Source organism: Ceratotherium simum, chromosome 2, assembly GCF_057802395.1.
Source record: "Ceratotherium simum simum isolate JZ-2026a chromosome 2, ASM5780239v1, whole genome shotgun sequence".
Taxonomy (NCBI): Eukaryota; Metazoa; Chordata; class Mammalia; order Perissodactyla; family Rhinocerotidae; genus Ceratotherium; species Ceratotherium simum.
Genome location: NC_141901.1, coordinates 73,062,783 through 73,082,191, shown reverse-complemented (window position 1 = coordinate 73,082,191; position 19,409 = coordinate 73,062,783). Strand labels below are relative to the sequence as shown.

The 19,409-nt window shown below is 34.2% G+C and overlaps 1 protein-coding gene across 12 annotated transcripts in view; it reads right to left on the bottom strand.

The window, feature by feature from the left end:
- Window positions 1-627: 627 nt before the first annotated feature.
- ZNF644 (zinc finger protein 644) overlaps window positions 628-19,409 on the bottom strand; it is a 125,482-nt gene continuing 106,700 nt past the window's right edge. For 11 of the 12 annotated variants that reach the window (XM_087447705.1, XM_014780162.2, XM_014780163.2 and 8 more), the window contains 4 exons: window positions 18,691-19,296; window positions 16,655-16,777; window positions 1,595-1,697; window positions 628-882 (listed from right to left, as the gene is read on the bottom strand). In XM_087447705.1, coding sequence (XP_087303831.1) covers window positions 690-882; window positions 1,595-1,697; window positions 16,655-16,777; window positions 18,691-19,296 — 1,025 coding nt within the window. In that variant the 3' untranslated portion in view covers window positions 628-689. The remainder of the gene's footprint in view (window positions 883-1,594; window positions 1,698-16,654; window positions 16,778-18,690; window positions 19,297-19,409) is intronic. The other variant, XM_004420858.3, reaches the window with a different exon arrangement.

Here is a 19,409-nt window from a genome sequence, read left to right as displayed (position 1 = left end):
AACTGGAGTAAAGAATATTTCCTTACCACAAATAATTTCCAGGACTATGTACATATTTCTTTTAGAAATACTTGTTTAAACAAATCTCCCTCCACTTTTTAGTATAAAAAAAACCGTTCCATGTGATTTTAAAAAAACACTTACACATCTAGATAGAATAGTACTCTGCCCTATTTGAGTGAACAGTCTCAAACTATGAAGTACATGATATTTAATGCCCTAAGTTGAGTAAATTTAGTTAGCAGTTCCTGGTATTATACAAAACACTAAGTACATACAAACAAAATATAATATCTTATTTTTCAATGCAAGTCTTATGGGGAATAAACAGAACCTTGATTCTGGTAACACTGCAGAAAACATAATTTTCCAATAAGTCTGTCTTTAAGTATCCATGTGCAACAGTTTATTAATGACTGCTTACATGTACTGATCTTTTATTGAGTGAATACAGTTCATTGACAAAACTTAGTAAACCTTAAAAACACATCTTCCACCCTATATAAAATATATAGACTACTTACTGTTTGAAGTACTCAATTTGCTCTGATGTCACTGTAATTCACTTTTCCCCATTTTCCTGCTTTAGTATTTATAAATGGATAATTTAATGTGGCTTTAAAAAAAAAAGACAAAGAATTTCAAATTTACATCCAATTCAAATTTGCTATTTAAAAAGTTTCCTTGTTCTATGAAGCTGCTTCTGCCATTAGTAGAGAAATTGAAGTTTCTGTAATGGAGGCAGGCTTTTTAAGTAGTGACGTGACTTCCACCATGCCAGCTCCAGTCCTTGGAAGATTAGCGTTTACAATGTGTCGTTGTAAGTGCTTAATCCAGTCTTCCTGAACAGACAACGGTCCACGAAAGACTAGGCCACAAAACCTATAGAAGAAGTTGATAACAGTTCTCTTAAAATGATCAATTCCCTTTACTTAAAACCAATTCCCATAAAATTCATAAGCTTAAGAAATAAACCTCACCATATATTGGAGATAGTACTTGACAACAGATTCTAAATACATATCAAGTCAAAATCATTTAACACAATATCAAAACGGCCAACTCATATATTTAACAGCTATAATAACTCCAGCAATATTTGTAGAGGTGGGAATATTACTATTAGGTTCAAATTAATTAAAAGATCTTAACAGCTACACATCTTAAAACATTTAAAACAACTATAATTCCAAAATGTACCATTCTTTTCAAAGACCCTTCCCCAATTCAGAATTCCTTAAACTGCATGAGGGTAAGTATGAAAGGAGGTGTGAATGAGTTTCTATAGCTATACTTAGAAGTATGAGTGGAGAGAAAACGTGTTCCCAATAAGCAGGAACTCAAGACAATTAAAAAAAAATCAAACTAAATAAAATTCAACCAAACAAATAAAACAAAACTTCATTCATTAGTTGTTGAAGTACAGCATATTATGAGCTGAATGAGATTTTAAGCCTGTCTCCCAAATTCCTTTAAAACCTGACTGTTGAGAATGCACCTTCTGCCACAAATTAAAAATCTCAAATAAAATAGCTAATATGAGTCAAAGCAAAATCTGAAGAAACTGAGCAGATTTGACAATATAGGCATATACCTGCATCGGAGAATGTAAACCTCGTCAGCACCATGAGGTAATGTTAGCATTTTCTTCTTGCTTCCAGATCTTGACCTTGATTTCTTTTGCTTACAATCTAAGGCTAAAAAAGGGAAGAGAAAGATAACATTTCTTATATATTCCAAAATATACATACATACATATATTTCTAGAGAGGTCAGACCATCTAAATCAAGTTAGAAAAAGTCTGCATTCATTTGTATTCCCTGAAGCATGCACTAACTCACAGCTGGTTCTCTAACAGCAGTAATATTATCTGCATACATTCTTCCTGTACTGCTTTTTCAAATAATGCTTTACCATACCAAACTAGAACTGATAAAATGTAACTAAATAACTTGGAATTACTAAATTGGTCAATTATTACAATAATGATTATATATACATTATGTTAACATCTGGTTAAATCTTCCTTATTTCCAGGAAAATTAAAATCTTTTCTTTAAGATCATTAAATTAAGTCTGCATTTGATTACCGCTCCATTAAGTAGGTCTCATATGCTTTGAAAACTTAGTAAAGGAAAATCAACAATGTAATAAGACCTTCAATGAAGAATCGATTTAATAGCAATTCACTCTGAATTCTATAATAATAAATAGCTCCTAAATTATATGCTGGTCCTATATTTGAAAGGGTAAAAAAAACACTCAACTTTCATTTTTTAACTCATGTACTGTATTTAACTTATGTACTGCATTTAACTCATGTACTGTATTTAACTCATGCACATGTACTGCATGTACAACCAGATGTTTTATTTTACTAGAAAACAAATATAAATCCAGATTATCTCACAGACGGACCAGAAGTTTAATGTTAACTATTCTTTACATTTTTTTATTTACATTTTTTTCCTATAGCTTATTTTTAAAATGTGATTAAAAAGTGGGAAAAAAAGATTTTTATATTAAAGTGAGCCAAAATTTTAGTGCTAACTGTTCTTGAAATTTCTCCATTACTTGACTTTTCCTTCAATCACTTATTCCAAAAAATTTAATTTAATAAAGAAAAAAAGATATTTTTTACAGGTAGGAATAGAGAGGACATAACATTTTATTGTTCTTTGAATACAACCACACCATTCCTTTGGACAAAGGGATGACAGTATTCCAGGGTGCTGCTGGTCTATTAGCAGGAAGAGAAGGTAAGAGTTTATCTCTAGGGATTCAAAGGGGTGGGAAACAAATGTAACAGAAGAGGTACCCAAATTGGCTTTTCTTTTGTTAACCTGTCATGTGAAATCTCCTGGAAAAATTCTAGGTAAGAGAGAATAGGAACCTGCTATTCAATGATTCTGTGAAATGAGTTGTTCAAAGCCCAGATTCCAAAAGAATAGATGCTACTATTACAAAACCAGTAAACACAGTTCCTTACAGTAGTCAAGTGGCAATGCTAACAGAAATCTCATATAGAAAATTAAAAACCATGAAAAGCCTAAATTTCATCCAAGCCACTGGTTTCTACTTCCTGTCACCTGCCTCTTTAAAAGTAAAATTAGGGCCCACAGTCTTTCTCTGCTTATCCTCAGAAGAAGAATCTAATAAGTAAAGAACTACAGAAAGTCAAGTTAAATATTAAAGAATGGCTAATTCCAAGCTAAACAACCAAAATTTGGAATAGAAAAAATCTTATAAGGTTCTCATTAGCTATCTCAGTCAAGAGCCTGGTACATAGGTACATTCCTGCAGAACACCTCTGCACCATTTGTTTAAATGAATATGTTGCTAGAAGTCATACTTAAATTCTTCACTGATCAGTCTAGCTTATGTGTAGAATCTAGGTTCTTCACAATCAGTAGGACGAGTGAGGTATCATATACTTTGTAATCAGCATCTTCTTTTTCCTAGTCGCTTTGGTGAGCAATTTAAACTTAAGTGGATTTTAAAGCAATTCATACAGTAGAAGTAAAGAGTTTAGGGAACATAAAGGACTAAATGCTGCTAGATGTCAGCTACTCTTTCCTTGTCTATAACGTAAACCACACACAATCCCTGCCTCTGTTACGTGGAACAGAGCAAGCATCTGGTATATCATGAGATTACAGGTAGAATCTTACTTTGATGAGATTGCTGGTTGTCAAAATTGCCATACTATATCCAAATTCCTTGAAAAATGTAAATAAATTACTATAGGATACAAATACAATATATTATAACAATCATTTAAAAATTTGTTCACAGAATGCTAATATTAGGTGTGTAAAGCAAATTGAGGGAGAAGGGCAGAGGGTGATGGGGTATGCAAAAGAATGTTTTATCAGTTACAAAGCATTTAAGTTACATGTAGATGTCATGATAACTTTAAAAATGGAACTAGACATTTTTACTCTCAGACGGAGAAATGTTTTTGACTTTAATAGAGGAAAAAAAATTTTTCTGACTTTTGATACTATATGGACTCTAGAAACTCTGAAGTTTAGGACATTTTATGCATGATTAGATCTAAATTTTAAATGAGAATGCCATAGTTTCTGCATCAACTAATATTTGAAGGTATTATGACTTTGGAAAGTAGGACAACTCTGCCAGCATATGATAGAGAATCCCCAGTATCCAGGGTTCCAAGTAAGTTTAGAGAACCACATGCACTGGGAATCCTTGAAAACTTCTCCATAAAGTAAGGACTGGAAAAACCTGAGACCTCTGGTAATTATACCTAAATGCCTCAGTGTCTTAATATCTCCATGATCACTTTTAAATTTCTTATTCCCTAAAATGTCACTTATTTATTTTAGAAGGTAAAACATGAATACACCTTACAGGAATAATTTTTTCTAATACCAAGATCCAACTTTCACCCCTGCAACATTGCCCAAATATTTTAGAAAAATCTGCTAAAAAAAAAAAAGTATTTAATATATTATTAATATGCTCACACAGGGGACACATCTATATGGTAGTCTCTATATGAAAAAGATAATCTACACAAAATGTTCCACTAAATGAAAAATATGTACAGTCACGTCTATTACACAAATTTTCTGATTTAACAGATTTTACTATATCTAGAGGGAAAAGCAGTTTTATTCTGGACTGTACCAGGAGTCACTAGAATATTAAAAACAGACCATCTAACACATTCAGTTTTAGTATAACGGGGCTCAACGATATTTGTGATAAACAGCCAAAAGTTTAACAAAGCTGTTTATATTAATAATCTGCCCAAAAGATAACTTTATATAACACCTTTCTTTGTGATAGAATTTTATTTGCTTTGACATTTGTCAGTGTCAAAAAACACACATCTTTTTTCTGTTCCAAAGTATTTTAAATTCAACATTGTTTCTATATTAGAAATTTACAAAAAATATTAGGTTAATTTTAGAAATTGTTAATTTTCTTCTCCTTGAGTAAAACTGCTTCTTTAGAAAGGAACAAACCCAGTCACGCAAACCTTCCTAAGGTTCCTATTCAGGGTGGCAGAAAATGTTTAAGTGGTCAGTATTAACTAGAAGACTGTAAAAAAAACCTTTGCAGTTATCTGATTTATAAAGGATCTAAATTGCTGCTGGGAATACTGTATTTTACTTGTAAGGAGAATGAATTGAACTGTAAGGTCATAAATAAAAAGTTTTAGAGTATACCTTTCAGTAAAACAGCTGTTTTGATCAAATAGGAATGAGAGAGAAACACATTTATGAGCCCTCAAAAAGAATACCACACTGCTATTCTATGAAATACAACAAGTGACAACATATATGTGTCTAAAGCACTGAACCAAATCAGTGAAAAAGCAAATCAACAAATAGAACAGATACAAATTCAAGTGTGTTTTCTAAGACATTATGTAGTTCTATACATAATACATAATTCTATACATAGTTCTTCTTCTATAGAAGAAAAAGAATTTACTTTGTGCTCTAACATTATTAAACAAGTCCTTTCGCCCTTTCCACCTCTCTGCCCATTATATACAATAATTGCTTCAATGAATTTCATTTTCTTTTTAATTCACTACATAAATGACCTCAAAGAATAAGGATTTATTTCTTAAAAACATCTGAAGCTTCTGTGGTAAAGAAGCACATCATAACTAAATTAACATTCACCACCAAAATATTTTTATTTGCAATCATCTTCTCCTGCCCCTTTAGTTAAAAGCCCCATTTCATCTGTTTCCTTCCTAACTGGTTGTTGGCACCTCTGGGGTAAAGTGAAACGTAATATAATGGCCAGGTAATATATATCCAAAATAAGACGCACGGTATAGCCCTACTAGAGGGAAGAAAATTTCTTCTCTATCTAGTTGGCCTGTATAAGGTGGGTAGGGAAGAGTAGCTATGAACTCATTCAGGAAGACTGTGGGAATAAAAACGACATGAAGAGGTTAAGCCATCACTCCACCACCATTAACAAGCTGGTGGTGGAGGCGGTAGTGGCAATAGTGAAGTGGGAAGAGGATGCATATGTCCCAAGGGATACACGGTGTAAGATGGATAAATAAACTCAGTTCTAGTTGCTGCCATTAATCGTTCAAGATTCCTAAGCCCCAAGCATACAAAAGACTGTGCAAACAGCACTGTCTTTCCCTCAGCCCCAACTGAAAAAGAAGCATGGCTTTTTTGGGGGGAGAAGAAACATGTCAGTTTGTATAAAATAGGGATGGGGGTCGGGGAAGCCATTTGTTGAGAAGCCAAATTCTTATTTCTTCAGTGTACACTTTCCTCTTTGCATAAAGTGCCTACAAGACAGACTTCACAGGTATACGACCTGTGCAATTGCATGGGGTCCCACACTTCGCTTAATGCTCTGCTGTCACTGTGTTGAAATTCTTAATTATTTCTGAACATGAGCCACTACATTTTCATTTTGCACTGAACCCTGCAAATTATGTAGCCAGTTCTGGGTCCTGAGTACCTACCACCCTAAATGAAAAGGCAGCCCCAGTTCTACCTCTTAATCTCTTGGCCCATAAAAAAAATAGCTATTAAGAGAAAAATTGTTAAATCCTAGTCTCTATAGACCATTAAAATTGGAGAAGACTTTCCCACTTCCAATACCAATTCTTTGCTCCTACTTATATACTGCCATAATCAAACCAGTCATTATTCCCAAAATGTACATATAAAGCAGTTTAAGTGGTTTATTGTTACGGAAAGCAATGTTCCCTTTCCAATTAGAACTAAGCGTATAGATAGATACACAATTAGCAACCTCAAAAGTATATTTTCACCATCATTTTCCCTTGATATTGTCACTCTAAACTTGGATATTTTTTTCAGTACCCTAAGTTACTTTTATCGACTTTTAGTTTCCATTGTCAATGACTAAAAAACAATAACGAACCCAGAATTACAGAGCAATCGCAGCAAAGTTAATTAGATCCTGCATGACTTAACATTTTACCCTGAAGAGGATGAAATGCAAAATATTTGAAAAGCAGATTTCTTTTAAGTATGAGGTTTATGGCTTAACAACATTAGTTTAGAAGAGACAGGTAGCTTGAGCTTGCCCTACAAAGTAGGAGGTTCTATTAAGGGTAGCAACAGCCTTATATGCTTGGGTCAGAGAAAGAGTTAAAGCAAATGAAGGTAGCTTTTTATTTAAACTTAGGTCTACTTGAGAGAAGAAAAAGTATATTCTTGTAGAAGCCTCTGTTATTTCAAAGTAGAGATGATCGGTAAAAGAATATTTTGAGCAAGTATTTTCAAGATGTGAAGGGAAAAGCTAAACATAAAGATGATACCTTATTCACACATTTTTATAAACAGAGAAACTGCAGGCAGTTTTTCCAGCCTGCCAAAAGCTAAAAGCTAACAATACCCTAGCTACAAGTTGCTTATCAGTCAGTTAAGAGTTAATAGGATAGCAAATGTATTATTTCTCTGTGTCAACAGGTAAGAAAAAACAATTTCTCCTTAAGGTGGGTTGGACTTGCACACTGTTTTAATTAAGCAAAATAGGCACTTATCAATATCAACCACTTTTCTAGGACTAAGATATCTAAAATTAGAATAAACATAATAATACATAATTACAAATCTGCTTTAAATCACTTTTGTTTAGAATTATTGGAATATAATCACACTCCCTGCCCTATAAAAGTCTTAGTATTTCCAAAATATCATTTCATATTTAGCAGGAGTAATTAAATAATTGTTCCTGATTACAAAATCAGTTAAGGAAAGCACCTTACTTTAAAATTTCCATTAAATTATCTTTAATATAATCATGTTCAACTTAAATTAGATGGGGCTCACAATTAACTATAATAGTAAATCTAAATGTCACAAATTCATGATTCCAATAGATCTGATTTGGTTTTTTATAATTTTGAAGCCCTTCTAGCCAAAATCCAAACTATAATTACACATGGTACTGACCAGGTATCTTTTGTTTTAGCTAACTTCCATCCATGGCCACAAATAGCAAGAATTAACCTTATTCCTCAAAATCCAGACACAACACATAAACAGTAAATCCTACTTTTCCACTTAGATAGGTGAGGGACCAGCAGTCTCCAACAAGCCATCCTCTTGTCTTAACCTCCAAAAGAGAAAGTCTATGTATTATTTTATTATTTCCATTAAGTTACTTAAAACAGATGACCTACAGTTTAGCTCTGGCCAGGAACATGCCTTGTTACTGTAAGGTCTAACTATATCTTAATCTAGATTATAACAGCATTCAAAAATTCATGTTAGAATAGAAATCATAGCAAGCACACAACACTACAAGTGAGGATAAAAAGATATTAGACACATTAAAAAAATCCAAACATAGAAAAATACAGTTAAGTCAATTGTTAAAAAAAATCAAAACAAGATATAAAAGCAAAACTCAGAAAATTAGTAAGTAACAGAACCAATAAGAATGCTGGAGGACTAGTTAAGACTTTTATGAAAAACAAGATGTTGGTCAAAAAAGATTATCAACCAAATAGAATTCCTAAATTTTATAACCAATAACCAGCAAAAGCAGGCATCATTAAATGTAAACGTTTTATGCTACAATGGTCCTCTTAGGCTCCATTCTTCTAAAAACAAACTTACTGGGGGCCGGCCCCGGGGCTTAGCGGTTAAGTGCACGCACTCCGCTACTGGCGGCCGGGGTTGGGATCCCGGGCGCGCACTGAGGCACCACTTCTCCGGCCACGCTGAGGCGGCGTCCCACATACAGCAACTAGAAGGATGTGCAACTATGACATACAACTATCTGCTGGGGCTTTGGGGAAAAAAAAAGGAGGAGGATTGGCAATAGATGTTAGCTCAGAGCCGGTCTTCCTCCGCAAAAAGAGGAGGATTGGCATGGATGTTAGCTCAGGGCTGATCTTCCTCAAAAAAAAAAAAAAACTTACTGATTCAACAAGTGTGGTTATTTGCTTTGTTACAGTGGATAGCCGGATGATGAGGTGCTGGTAGACAAATGACAGCCAGAGAAGTAATGAAGCCTACCCTTCTCTTACCAGACACCATGGTAGCAGATTCATTAACTGTACTGGTATAACCATTCTCCGTGACAAGATTTAAAACTTTGAGCCATTTCTGTCTCTTTCCTCTTATTCTTCTACCTCTAACTAATCTGCCAAATTCTGCTTACTTTACTTTCATAATATTATCCGTAAAACTATTCTCTCTCCTTTACATTCCTATTGTCATTGTCCTGGTTCAGGGATCCTAAAATGATCTCACCTACAATTTCTCCACCTCCCCACCAAATCCTTTAACTTTTATTTAAAAGGTAGTTTTAAAAGCTTTACTCAAAACTCTTAAAAAAAAAGAAAAAATCTTTACTGGCTCCTCACTACAGAATTAATTCCAACACCATAGATTAGCATTCTAGCACTCTATGTCTTTACCTATCCACCTCTATTCCCTTATCTCCTATGTCCTAGTATTTTCAACAAACTTCCCACATTGTCCCAGGTTGCTCCCTCCTACAAGTATGTTCCCGCCCCACTCCTGACCCCCATTTCCATTTCAATAAGCTATCCTTCAGAGTCCAACTCAAATGCTACTTCCAAAAGCCTTGCTGAGTCCTGGTCTAGCTGAAAGTACCTTCTTCCTCTGAAATTCCACAATATTTCATGCACACCTCTCTAACAGCACTTAAAATTTGTCTTATATTACAGTTATACATATACAAAACTGTATATATATATGTGCTTCCACTATATTGTAAGCCAATGTATCTCTGTAGTACTTAGCACAATGCATAAACCACAGTAGGAGCTGGAAAAAATGCTTGTTGAATTAATGAATAAATCAGCCAATCACTTTTTTTAGTATTGTGGGCAAATAGCCCAATTCTTGCTGGCATAATGAAACAATTAGTACCCATAAGGATAACTATAAGTACTCAAATGATTAAATTATATTCAGTCTGCTGTTTTCACAAGGCAGAAATGAGAACAACGCTTTAGAAACATTAACATCAAAATGGTCAGGATAAAATCAAGTTTGACACTAGTTTTCGATTACCTGGAAAATTTACTCAACTTGAACAATTCATTACCTTGCTAACCCTGAATAAATGATACATTACTGTACAAATAAATATATACAGAGATACACTTTTAATGAAGAACAGTACTACAGAGATAAATCATAGCCAAGAAAATACAGAAACCCATCTTTCATTGTATCAGGGATAGCTTTTTTTTTTTTTTGTGAGGAAGATCAGCCCTGAGCTAACATCTGATGCCAATCCTCTTTTTTGCTGAGGAAGACTGGCCCTGAACTAACACCCATGCCCATCTTCCTCTACTTTATATGGGACACTGCCACAGCATGGCTTGACAAGCAGTGCGTCGGTGCACGCCCGGGATCTGAACCGGCGAACCCCGGGGCGCCACAGCGGAACCCGCGCACTTAACCACTTGCGCCACTGGCCCGGCCCCAGGGATAGCTTTTTAAAATACAAGTTTGACCATGTCATTCCCTTATTTTAAAAAATCCTTCAGTGACTTCCTAAATATTTTAGCAAGTCTTCAAAGCATCAACCCCACCTTTCTGGCATTACCATCTTCCCAAACATCTATAACTGAATCTCCCAGCACCTCCTGAACTCTAAATTTCATCCCTTTGTGCCCACTCTACGTTCTTCTCTCTACCTGACATGTTCTATTTCATCTCTTCTTCCTAAACCTACTCATCCTTCAAGTTCAGGGTCTAGCTGAAACGTTATAAAGCTTTTTGTAATAGTACACTTGTACTTATCCTACTGCATCATGATTTTGTTTATGCAGCTGGAGTGCAGGGTCTTTCTAGCCTCAGAGCTAGCAGAGTCCAGGTACAATACAATAACTAAAACTTTCGCTGAATGAATAAAAATTTTCTTTGACTACTGGTTTTATTTTTCTCTGTCATTTTAAACATAATTACAAGAAACATACACCAGCATGAGCTATTTTTATCTTTTTTCTTCCTTTTTGAGGCTCTATTTAGAGTGAGATAAATAGTAAAGGCAGCAAGAAAAAAGAACCCAACTTAATTTCCAACTCCCCTCAAAAGGAGGCCTAGACTAAAACAAACACCTTGAACTCCCACAGCACATAGAGCCAATATACTATTTATTTGTACACTGTCTTGCGTAGTTCTCTAATTTTGATAGTTTTGCATATGTTGCCAATAATGCTTTCCCAAGATCTTTGATGACAGGGACATGTCTCATACTTCTCAAGTATCCCCCATACAGCCTGGTCTGGAGGAATTATCAAGTTTATCAAACCAATGGAGGTGGTTTGCTCCATTAGAGTTTAATCATAATGATAAGATAAAAATTTTCTATTTGTACTCTTTCAGGCTGAATGAATCACTATAAAAACATACAATTTCTTGAAGATGCAATATTATAATATTTAAAAAGACACTGCAGAGACACTCATGAAAGAATGAGTAACTTAATGCACCTTGAGAAGCTTTCACAATACTATTTTTTCTCTTTCCATCATAGTAGAAAATGTTCCCACAGCACTTTCCACAATATAAGAATTACTTTTCTGGTGGCTTATACACCCACTCAGGACATGGCACTGTGTTATGTGCTCATCAGCACTTGTCCTTGCAGGCCTCTACTGCCAATTACACCACTAAAGTTGAAAAACGCAAAAGATCTACTAAGTAATATGCCAACTACTATTCCACTTATAAGTGGATGGTGTGAAAAATAAAACAGTGATTTTACTAAAAAAGAATGTAGATATATTGCACTAGTGGTATTGACTGAAAGGCTCTAGTATCAATTTTTAAGTTATTTTTTCCTCATGGGAAAAGTCAATCTTTAATTATGACGGTTAAGTCTGTTGTTGTAGAATAGCAACAATCACGTTTACTTCTAAAATGTTTTCATGAAAGTGTTCTGAAAATAAGGAAATGAAGCTCCTCTCCCAAATATATTTGCACATAAAATATTTTTCTTGTATTAACTTTAAGTACTAGAAATTTCCAATTTACTTTAAATACTGAAGGTCAACATTTGATTAAAAAATATGATCTACAGATAAACATTTGAATACAACGAGTAAAGAAAATTCACTTGCTGCCACAGAAATATTATGATTTCCAAAATATAACTATTGTCGATTCTAGTCAGTACCAGTCCCTAAGAGAAAGAGTCACTTAAGGAGAGTGTTTTCAATCTGTGGGTAGTGACTTCTTAAAGGGTGGTAAATCAATTTACTGGGTCATGACCAGCATTAATTTTTAATGAAAAAGAATAAAGCAGAAAATATTAGAGTGCATCACACTCAATTCAGGTGAGTGAATGAGTGAACAAGTGAGTATGTGTAAGAATGTGAGTTTGCATATGGGGTCAAGATGTAAAATGGAGTCCCAACAAAAATGTTGAACACCACTGTTATTCTTTCTTCTTTTCAAGAGATAACAGATTGCTATGTACCACAGGGAAGCATTGCGCAAACATGCATTCATCTTACTGATATATTTTCTTTCACAACATTCTCTATTCAGACTTTATTTCTTTCCCTTTCTTTACCTGTTGAAATTCATTCTTTTACCTTAAAATATTTTTTTTGGTTCCTGATTGCAGATTAAGTTGATAGACTACACGTTGCCTTAAATAATTTTAAATATTTTAGAAATTTTAATAATTAGGATGACCATATAATTTATCATCCAATCCAGGACACTTATGAAACAGGCACCACCACTAGGTTGGGACAACACAGCTAAACTAGCGTGTATGGTCACTTCATTAACTAACTTAGTAATACTGTGTTCTTAATATTGCCAGTATAAAAAAGATATTTAATTAAAATATTATTAAACTATTTAATATGTATGATGTGATTCTGATTTTTAATGAAAATTATAGGATGTTTTTATTAGACTGTATAAGGAATTAACCAGGAAAAAATCTGTATAAACATGTAAAACGTTAACCTAAAGAGAACACCTGAAAAAGAATAGTGCAGTCTATATTAATTGGAATAAATTGTAATATTATTGTAATTATTGTATTGTATTATTATTGTAATTATTGTATTATTATTGTAATATTAATTGGAATAAATACCTGAATAAGAAGTATGCCTTGAATTTACAATATAGGATATAAAGTAAATCCTTTGGTACTAGTCTCTATAGACAAAAATCCGTTAAAAACAAAGTAAACTAGCTTTGTAAATGATTATCCACAAGTGAAGGCACATGGAAATTATTAAACAATTTATTCAAACCTGCCCAACAGATGATAAACTGGGTCAGTTCTGGGCAAAATTTTAATATGTGAAGTTTATTCTTTTTTGACAATTTAACTCTGTCCCAAGTATGGCTATCTCTTCCATGTCATTATTCCAAAGCTTTCCTTCTTTCTTCATCATTTCCTTTTACTAAAATTAGGAAGGATGTTTTATTTTAATTTATATTTGTGACCCATACAAATTAGTTTTGATATTACACAGTTGTGGCATTTTAAGCATCGTCTAACTCTTAAAAAAAAAAAAGATTCTTGCGGCTCCTGATTCCCAGTTCTGTGTTCTTTCCACTTTTTTATTTTGGCACCTCCCTTTCTTAGTTTTCCGCCAGAGGAAAGGTCCATAGATGATAATCTTCAAGGGATATGCAAAACTTATATATAGAAAAATTTTTATCTGTGGATGAATAAGTGCATGTTTCTGGGATGGAGCCTATAGCTTTCATAAAATTCTCAAAGGGGTTAATGACCCAAACAAGATTAAGAACCATCATGTTAGAACTTTTGAGTCATCAGTAAATAACTATTTGGGGAAGTAGAGGGGCATCCTTTTCAGTCTATTCAGGCTAGCGAAAATCTCGCTCCCCTTCAAAAGGCCACCAGTTCCCACAGAAGAGGCCGGCAGCTGGTGGTTTCTAAGAAGGCTTAGAAGTTATTCCATCACTGGTGACTTCTAACAAGGCTTAGAAGTTATTCCATCACAGGTAACCAGGCAGGCCTTCAGCATTTATTCTAGGGATACCTAAGCCTTTTCTTCAAGAGTAGGCCACATAATTAAAAATCCACATGAAGGAGGACTGCCTGAACTAGGAACAGAAAAACTAGACATTCTTGTGGAGGCTTTAGTCCTACCTATTTTCCCTTTACATTGTTCCAGTTTTGTGATACATTTGGACTAAGGTTTTGTGATACATTTGGACTAAGGTAAGGTTTTTTGAAAACGATTTTGTATTTTTTTCATCAAAACAGCATCTACATATTCAAAAAAACCACTTTTTACTCATATGAATTGATGAAACCCTTACAATAACCCAGCGGAACTCTCCAGGACCATAGGTTGGGACCATTGCTTTATACTAGAAACTGATATGGGAGAAGAGAACAGGCATGTAGAGTTTATAAATATAATATAGAATTCTTATTTGGAAAACAAAAAACATTAATAAAGCTGATAAAAAAAACTTCTTAGTTGCCATGAATAAGCAGTAGAGACATCTTCTGTGTAGCTCCACTGGTCAAGAAGATTTTAAAAATCAGGGAAAAGTTTCAGAATTTCCAAGAAAACGGAGCATGAGTTTTTTATTTTTTTTAAAAGTGGGTATGGCCTACGGAAAAATACCACCCTAGACTTTCTTCAGCTTTTCATTTCCCTTCTTTTTGCCTTAGACCTGCCAAACACACACTTCATATTTTCTAACACTTCTGACATTTTGATTAGTATTTAATGATATTTTTTAAATAATATCTTTATTTCTTGATACCCAAAGAAATGTATCCCCATTCATCCTATACTACATTTTTCTCTAATAATGAAATTTTTTAGATAATAAAGTGTTCATTAGAATGCATCCTTGGTCAATGGATGGTTACTATCAGCTATTTAAAACAACTAATGCTGTGTTTTGAAGGATTTTCAGATGAGGTTAAAAAGCATTTTTTAATGGACTGCAAAATCTGTACTGGAGAGATCCACCTCATTGAATATTTGTATAATCTGCCTGAAATGTCAGAATGGAACATTTTCTAAAGTCCCCTGAAATCTAATCCAGGCCTAACCATATCTTGGGTCCCTGCTCTTTCTAATTAGACTCGTATTCATTCAGTCTTCACCAGAATGCTCCTCACCTTAAACCCAACTTCATTTTAGGATTTTCAATTGCTTTCATTCTGTATGTGGTAGATAAGTGATTAATAACAAAGGTGTAGGGTAAAACAGCCTTGATTTGAATTTCAACTTTGCTATCATTAATAATTACATAAATTTGGGCAACTTGCTTAAGTTCTCTAAGCCCTAGTTTCCTATAAAACTGAGAGAATTATAGTACCTACAACACATATGGTGGTGGTGAAAATTAAATGTTACGTGTGTAAAGCTGCACAGCATAGTGCCTGACACTTAGTAAGTGTTCAATAAAAGTTAGTGGCTATGATAACAATAACAAGGGTTTTCTGTTTCTGCAATCTCTTATGTTCACTGCCTCCCTGCCTCTAATGTCTGCAATCACCTTCCAAGCTTGATGAAGGTGGGAGTAATAGCACAAAAACTAAAACCTCATGGTAGGAGGACTAATCCAGTACAGTAGAACTCACTCTATTCCCCTCCTTTTAATGTAACTGGTCAGCAGTCATCCCTGGTTATTTGTATATCAAGTCAAAGGATAAAGCAAGGAAGCACAAGAAAGAAAGATATTAGTATAAATACAAGGGTTTTTTTGATAGCAAGAACATATTAGATGTAAGCCATAGGAAGACATGAGGAAGAACAAAAAATTCCGGAAAACAACAATTAGAAGAAAGCAGAAGGCAGTGATCTAAAAGAGCAAGAGAAATAAAAAGACTAGAAGGAAAATTTTAGCCAAAAGGATTTATGTAGATTTAGAAAAGAGGGTATATTTTAAGATGTGAGAGAAATGGGATTTGCTAAAGCAGGGTAGGTTGAAAGGCTACAAAAAGAGTGAGGCATTTTGTAGGATAAGCAGTATTACATATGAGTAAGCTAATAAAATTTTCACAGACTAGCAGCATGAAGAGGTATCTGCAAGGTTGGGCTAACCCACCAAAAATAACACAGAAATGTGCATGTCAAACATTTATGTGCATAACTGTATTTATTAATCCTAAATATAGTTTGGGGGCATTAAAAGAAAAATCTATTCAGTTGTCAACATGAGCCATTATTAAGGCTTGCCCCTTTCAAAGATCTGATCTTTAGACTAATGAAAACTCATTAGTTTGCTTAGTTTTCTAATCAAGCTTCATATTCAAAATTTCACAATAATATCCTGTCCAATAAAGCATTTCCCCAAGCTAGAACTATAATTTTTTTACCAAAGAGAGGTGTCTTACTGGAATCTACTAACAAAAATAAATTTAAAAAGGAAAAATAGTACAATTTAAAAATCAATGGGAATAATGTAGACTCAAAAGTTCCACACCTCTATTGGGTTATTTTTTCCCCAAATCAAGTCAATAAGAGCCAAATGAAAAAAAATAACTTGCTTAAAATTACACTAAGTTTACAAGTTGCTGAAATTTAATGTGTATTCAGACTCAAATGCTGCTTACCAAAGAAAGCTATAAATATCATCTGAATTAGCACCAGTCTGGTGAGAAAAAAAGTGTATTGTATCAAACAGACTTGCTGTGTTATCTGTTCAAACATACCTGTACCAGTCAAAAGTCCAGCACTCTTCTTTCGTGCATAAGCGCGTAAGTGGTTGGACAGGCTAACAGCACTTGTAAACGTCGTATTGCAATGCACACATGTTCTAAGCTTCACAGGCATACCTATCATTCAAAAGAAAACTATAATCCAGTTCTCACTTCAAAAAGTGAAATTTTCTTAGCTAAAAGCGTGAAGAAAAGTACCACAATAAAGATGGCTTAAAAAACGTTCATTGAATTAACTTAACTTAAAATAAGGAGGGGGAATAAGTTAACTATTATTAGTTTGTAGTTAGTATTTAGAGCCAACCCATGCTCTTTGGAAAGGTGGAAGAGGAGTGTCTTTCACCTCTGAGCTGCTGTAGATTTAACACCTATTATCACTTTCTTGCAGATTTCTGTGTTACGCAGATCATTTCCCTAAACCTAAAATACAATCCTGTGATTCGAATAGCACAGTTCTGTTGAGAAGTTTCAAAGCTTACAACATTACCAATAAAAAGAATTAAAAAGTCTAGTCGACAAAGTGGTAATTAAAGTGTTTTACCCACAAAACCGTAAAAGGCTCGATACTAAATTAGGCTTTCTGATGAAGGCTGGGAGAAAAGGTGGTAAAACACACCACTGAACAGCTGTTAGACACAACATTTTATTCAGGGCCTTTTACGTTCATTACTCTGAATGCGCAATCAATAATGAAAGTTAATGATTTGAAGTTTTTTGCTAAAATCTTTGTGCTAAATAAATGATCAACAAGTTAACATCTTAGTCATCACAGGGAAGAAAACATGTTGAAACAATAAGAAAATCCTAACTTCTCAGGCAACCCTCACTCCCCCAACATGTTTCAATTGGTTTCTTCAACATTATTGTGACAGCCACAAATACACCTTCCCTCTGAAGTGTACCACACCTTCGTCAACACAGCTAACACACCTTCCTTACATTCTATCCTGAACAATGTCGAAAACTGAATTGGAAAGACTCTCTTCATATGAAAAGAAAGAGCCCTATTAACCAGAAGCCCATACAAGATAAATTGTTTTTCAGACCACTTACAATAAAAGATAATCTTTCCTTAAATCGAAACCGCATTACAAATATCTAGGATATCCCAAATGTCTGCCCAAAGTAAACAAACCAACATTACAGTAACTTTATTCACTATTAATCCATTGACCAAATACTTTTCCCTTAGACACATTCAACTCAGGGCTAACATTATGAGACCATCTAAGTTAACCTTCAACAGTCAACCTCCAAAGAAACCCTATAAAGACAAAAAATTTTTTCTAGTCTAAAAGTATAAACCAGATTTAGCAGTACCAAATAGTTTAGCTACTTTATGTGCCACATCATTTGCCAACACACACAAAATACTCCTTTGAAAAGGAAAAACTACTGGTGCACAAGCAGTAAGCTAAGCCATCTGTTCTGTTCCATTAGAACCCTATTGTAAAAATCTAAAACCCCAAACAAATGTTTTATACTCACAACAGTTCTCCAAAACCAAACTACCCCACAATACAATGAGGAATTGGAGAGGATGAAGTTTCTTTAGGTTAATCACAACACAACAGACACCAATCCCTTCAGTTTAAAGAGCCTGTTTTGTTTTGTTTTACCTAAGTGGTAGGAAAACCAAGAGCTAAATCTTGAAAACATTATCACTCTGGAGCACTGGCAAAAATAGGACAGATGTTTGCCTTTTCGGTAATGCTGTGCTTCTGAACAACATCATCCTCCCATCCATAGAACCATCCCCCAGCCACAGCAAATTTTATTTTTACAGATCAGCTTTTTATTTGTTTGTTTTTGCTTTTGTGACCAAGAAGTGAGGCACAGAGAATTCAGAGTGCTGATGATCATCAACTGATGATTTATATAGAAATGACAGTATAACCAATCTCTGCTCTGCAAAAAGAGCAGCTTAAATAAAAAGATCCTAAGAAAGTATTTTCTAAAAATATGCCATTAAAGTAAGCATAATTAAATTGTGTTTAAATTATACAAGATAGTCATAAATGTCTTCTTACCTGAGTGCATAGTCAAGTCCATTTTTTGTGGTTGATACATCAACGGACTATCTTCATTTAATGGAAGAACACATTTCTGAACAAATCTCTTTCTTGCAGTTTGATTATGAATCTTTTGAGGAGAAATAGCAGAATTCCTTTCTTCTCCCATCCTTTTATTTTTAAGCAGTTCTATCAGTGTAAGAGACTGATTCTTTTTTCCACTGGGCAGTTCTGGTTTTGTTTCATCATATTCATTTAAGAAACTCAGCCCTTCTTCCTCTGACGCAGACACTGATAAAGCTTCAGTCTTTAGGCCATTACGGTATGCTTCAAGAGGTATAACATTTTGAGATAGAAAGTCATCACTTGATGCAAGTTTTTGAGCTACAAATGGTCTGGGAATAATACGTCGACTGTTCAATGCCTTTAAGATTTTTTCATATTTTTCTTCATTTTGCATCATCTCATTCAGAACACAGATTGGAGATTTGTGAGCATCCCATTTGGTCTTTCCAAGTCTTTTCAGGTGGCCTCTAACATGATTTGATAATCCAATTTTAGTATCAAACCAACCACCACAGAGCTGACAAGTATGTTCAGAAGTGGTTTCAGACTTCTCTATAGCTAAAAAAAATTTTTTAAGAGTAACATAAGAATTTTTTATAAATTGACCATCTTAAAGCCAATTAACTCTGAAATATGAAGTTATGTGATTCTATTAAAGACCAAATTTGAGC